Source organism: Nestor notabilis, unplaced genomic scaffold (assembly GCF_000696875.1).
Source record: "Nestor notabilis isolate BGI_N333 unplaced genomic scaffold, ASM69687v1 scaffold35325, whole genome shotgun sequence".
Taxonomy (NCBI): domain Eukaryota; kingdom Metazoa; phylum Chordata; class Aves; order Psittaciformes; family Psittacidae; genus Nestor; species Nestor notabilis.
The window spans coordinates 1-5,222 of NW_009931202.1; the positions used below are offsets into that span (position 1 = coordinate 1).

The 5,222-nt window shown below is 46.9% G+C and overlaps 1 protein-coding gene across 1 annotated transcript; it reads left to right on the top strand.

Annotated features, from left to right (window-relative positions):
• The first annotated feature begins 1,088 nt into the window (after nucleotides 1-1,088).
• Nucleotides 1,089-4,929, top strand: LOC104401038 (sodium channel subunit beta-3-like). Its single transcript, XM_010015773.1, is given in 7 exon segments — nucleotides 1,089-1,139; nucleotides 1,141-1,186; nucleotides 1,393-1,556; nucleotides 2,957-3,182; nucleotides 3,648-3,786; nucleotides 3,980-4,076; nucleotides 4,564-4,929. Coding segments are annotated over 6 exon segments (690 nt in total). The 3' UTR covers nucleotides 4,044-4,076; nucleotides 4,564-4,929.
• Nucleotides 4,930-5,222: the final 293 nt, after the last annotated feature.

Here is a 5,222-nt window from a genome sequence, read left to right on the forward strand (position 1 = left end):
TTGTCTCTTGTAGGGTGCCGCTTCTCCCAGCAGGGTTCCCTTATCCCTTATCAACGCCAGCCTTCGAAGTGGCTTTTTTGCGTTTACAAGAGAAGGAAGCGATATTCATGCAGAGTTGGTATGAATGTAATGGAGTTAGTGTGAGCAAAGAAAATGCATTACTGCTTAGAAGACACGGGGCATGAAGCGTGTGCTTTAATATGCATGCAAGTTGTTTCCCGTTGCCTTTCTGCTGCTGTTGTGAAATTTGCAATGTAATTTAATGTTCGGTTACCTCGGGGTGTGCAAACTGTTGGGCAGCGCTCTTTTCCCATGCAGTGTGAGCTGGAGTAAATCAGTTTATTGCAATCACAGTTGTTCTGCAAGCAGGAGAAGGTTGGTTTTGCCAGTACAGCCACATCTCATGTGCACGTAACCTACAGCTCCATGTGTGGGTGCTTAGCTCTGTGTGCAGAGCTAATTTAACCAGAGCAAAGCACGATCCAGGAGCTGCTTCCTTAGTTCTCCTAGAAAGCTGGTGCTACCCACAGAGCTGGTAGTCCAGGAGATTTGGAATCCTGCTATGTCCTGGGATAATGCAGTGCTCAGGAGAGGGTTAATGGTATCTCAGGGCTGGGGAGGGGGGAGCAGGCAGCGAAGTCAGCACCTTCAGTGAGCTGAACTCCGGGCTCCGGAGGCAGGATTGGACAGCAGAACCCAGTATTGTTTAGCCCAGGGGACAACTGTCAGCAGGGATTTAGTCTGAGATGTGGTGCTGAAGCGTTCCTTTTCTTATCAACTAGCTCCACAGACAATGATTTTTGTCTTGTATGAGCAGTGTGTTACAGTTGCCAGTGTGAGCACAGATCTATTTGGAAGCATTTAAGTGTAAAATCAGTAACTCCTCCTGCTGCCACACTTACTTGGGTCCAAGCCCCTCAATTCCCTGTACTGCTTATGAAACCTAGAATGCTTCCACGTTGCCAGATGAAAACATCCAGCCCGTTTCACTTAGCACAATGAGCGAGCTGTCCCTCCACACTTGAATTCTGGGCTTTCTCTCCTGCCAGACTGTAATTGCTGCTGGAGCGGGAGCATGCTCAGCATGCATGGAGAGAAGCAACAATGCCTCCAAAGTGGCATTAATTACTATGGGAAGGATTAAAGTTGTGGCAAAGCAGATGCTGGAGGATTGAATCTGTGTGAAGTGATCACTCTCTGTTAATTAATATGAATTATTTATATCTGGGAGAAGGAAGGTTGGTAAAAATTGTCATTTGAGGCTTAGCTGTTGTCAGACAGAGATAGTAATGAATCAGTTTGCTGTTGGGGATGATGGGGTGCTGAGATGTGGATAACTGATGTCTCTCTAACTCCATCTTACACTTCTTCTCTGCTGCTCCTTCTCCCTAGCGGGTTTTTGTTCTGCAGTATGTGTCGAAGTTCCATCAGAGACAGAGGCAGTCCAAGGAACACACATGAAGCTGCTCTGCATCTCCTGCATGAAGAGGGAAGAGGTCACAGCCAGTACGGTGGTGGAATGGTTCTACAGGCCGGAGGGTGGAAAGGATGAACCTGTATGTATGCCTGGTAGCTGAGCCCTTGTATTGTAGGTCTTGCTGTGAAACACAGCCCAGGGAACTCATGTGGGAGCAGCCAAAAGGTATTTATGAGAGTGTAAGTTTGTCCTGTGGTAGGATCCCCAAGGACACCTGTATAAGAGGAGGAGGGAGACCCAAATAAGAGCAAAAGCTTTTACTAGGCAAAAGCCTATAGAAATGCCCAGCAAGGCTGCTTTCGTATCACAGATGAGAGACAAGCTTGGAAAACAGCTCTTAGCTGCGGATCTTTGCCATTTCTGCAGCATTTTCACCTGAATTTCCACAGCACTGGTTTTGAGCAGTAACTAAAGTGTCTTTTCCTCGCTTAGCTGATTTCCACGCTTGGGCACAGCGTTGCGACACCAGGGGGTTCCTTATGGCAGGAAAAGCTAGAATCTGCTGTTGAGCTCGAATATTTGGGATCATACATATGAATGTGAATTTCCACTTCTGTCCCTTGACTAGGTGAAGCCTAGTATGTAAGGAAATCAAAAAGGGAAATAGAAGTATGGAGTGACACCTGGTACACTTAGCTATATCTCCCTTCCTAGGACACTTCTGAATCCCAAAGCTATATTTTGGAGGTTAAATCAGGCTCTGATAAATCTGCAGGACAGAATTTACTTTTTTGCCTCAGAGAAAGCTATTTTATCTGAGTACAGAGCATTAGATCAGTGGTTGCATTTCATCATGATTGAGCAGGGCCAGGCAAAAAGGCAGATACATTCCTACTGCCCGAGAGCTAAAGTGACCACACTAAGGAGTGAGATGGGAATCCACTTTCAGTGACCTGGGTGATATATTTGCCAGTGGCAACCCGAGGAATGCTGATGAAAGTGAGCTGGGGTGGGCAGGGAAATGATGGGGCTGTGGTCAGCCCAAAACTTGGAAGAGATTGGAGCCACCAAAGCTCCATTCTTCTGATGCATCATTTCCATGCTGTCATTTTTATCCTGCATCACTTCCATTTCAGCTGAATACCTCAGGGCTTACCAAAAATGTCTGTTTGTCTTTGCTGTATTTATTCCATGGTTCCTTCTTAAGATGATCTTAATGTGCAGTGACTGACAGGCTGGCACGAAGACTGCTTTGTTTTTAGTTCCATTGCTAATCTTTGCGTCGTTGTCCACGTGTGACTTTTTCTCTGTCTTATTTTTAATACCTCTGTGATGAAGATAATTCAGTTTTCTGTCTTCTGTAAAGATTTTGAGGAAAAGGATGATGGAATATGAATAGCTGCTGTTACCAAGGAAGCCTTAGCCTGGAATGTACATGTGTGTAGCTCGAGGGTGGTGATGTTCCTTGCATATGCTGCGCTGTTGTCCGAGATACGAGTCAGTGATTAATCAGAAATACCCTTTCACATTTCCCCACAGATCTACGAGTACAGGAAAACCAACCATGAATTTCCAAGCCGCTTCAGTGGCCGGTTGCAGTGGAACGGGAGTAAAGACATGCAGGATGTCTCCATCACTGTGTTAAACGTGACCTTGAATGATTCGGGTATCTACACCTGTAACATCACCCGGGAGTTTGAGTTCGAGATTCACCGTCCTCTCTTCACAAGCTCCAGACTGATCCACCTCACCGTGGTGGAGGAGGGTACGAAGGGCTGGCAGCATGTTGTGCCTTAACTCGCCGTGGGTGCTGTCATCAGGGATAGAACTTTCCATCATGTTGTAGGAGAGGGGTGACTGAGCTGCCAAAGAATCGTATCTGTCTTTGCAGCAACAAACACTACACAGGGTTCAGGAGGAGACACCTGTGTTTGTTTGCTGGCTGCAGCCTCTCTGTAGGCTCAGAGTGGTTGTGTGTTAATGTGGGAAGTTATAAGGATGCCACAGTGCAGCCTTTGCCTGGGTGTTTCATTCCTCTGGAAACAAGCAGTGGGATCACTGCTGGCAGGATCCTGCCCATTCCCTCTCATTTGCCATGGTGTAGTGGCAGCTGGGTATCTCTGTTAAGGTGGGTTGGGAAGGATGGCGTGAGGGTGGGAAGTGTCAGTGGAGCTGTCGTGCTCCAATCACTGCACGTAACTGATCAGAGATTATTTCGTTTTCCTAACAGCTGGAGAAGACTTCACCTCGGTCATCTCTGAAATTATGATGTATATTCTGCTGGTTTTCCTCACCTTGTGGCTGCTGATAGAAATGGTCTATTGCTACAGGAAAGTCTCCAAGGCGGAGGAAGCTGCCCAAGAAAATGCGTAAGTGTGAGATCTCTGTGTGTGCTCCTGATTGTACCAAGGAGTTTCCTCCTGCGAGCACCTCCTACAGGTGACATTTGTTACCTTAGAGATACTTACAGGCATTCAGTATCTTTGTAAGTGCGGATGGGCCCACACTGTGGTTTGCACTGCAGCACTGGGGTTATGCTTTCCCCCTTCCCTCCAACTACAGGACAGACTATCTTGCGATTCCGTCAGAAAACAAGGAAAACTGTGCTGTGCCTGTGGAGGAATAGCAGAGAGGAGTCAGTGGAATGAACGGCACCAAGGTAGGTGATAAGGAACAGTCTGCTTGTGTCTGTCAACCTTTCAGCCTTAGTACAGCTGGTTAGACATGTGTGGGGCTGGAGGAAAGGTGGATGGGAGACGCCTGCAGTTTGGCTGTGCTCCTTCTGTGGAGCTTCCATAGTGACTTCAGAAGCAATATAGGTATCTAAGGTGGTGGGTGTACTAGTGTTACTTCTAACCCTGAACACACATGTCTTCTTTCAAGCCCTGATGTAATCACTTCTCTTTTGTCCATTCCTGTTGAGTTGGGAATAGTCATTGTCCCATGTGGATACAGAGCTGTGCTCAGAGGCATATAAGGGCACTATCTCCGATGGAAGTACCTGCTAGGAAGGATTTTGTGGAAAAAGACCAAAATCTAGATCTCTTAAAGTCTTGTCTTGCTAGTTACCATGCTGACTGTATCACGATCCTCACTTCTGTAAGGTCAAATGACTCGTGCTCCAGGAGGAATTCTCTCCATTGCAGGGGCTCTGAAGACAGAAGGACCGCATCATGCCAGCCAGGTTTGAGGGGGAGCTCTGCGCCGTCGGGAGGAGATACGGGGAAGTGTAAATTCTCTTCCATTTGCCTTGGACTCTGTACAGCCTTGACTTTGGCCTCATGACTCCATTCTGAGCTGCCAGCCCATTTGCTAAAGGACTCTTCTTTTGAAGCATGCTGAGCAAAAGGGCACAGGGGTATGGGCAGCACGGCTCCTTCCCAAGTTTCTGTTCTATCATCACGTTAATGGCTTTGTAAATGTTAAGTGTCATTTCTTAGCTGCTGTCACCACCACCTTTATTTGCTGACTACGCTAGTTCTCCATTGCAGAGGTAAAGGGTATGTATGTTGTGTTACTCTGACCTATGAGACTGGGAATGAGGTCATCTTAGGTGATGTTCCACCATGTGTTACAGCCCAAGCAGTCTTATCAGTGTTAACACAGGAATAATTTAATTAACTAGTTATTCCTTGGCACGTTGCTCTGGACTTTGGGCTGCTCATACACAGACAGAGTTAGGATGAGGACTGTGATGGTGTTAGAATGAATCCCCCTGTGCCCCGTTCACACTTGCTCTTGAAGGAGGGAACTGAGACTATAGAACCTGAAGTACCCCTACTTCAGGAAGCAGTACAACGTAAGT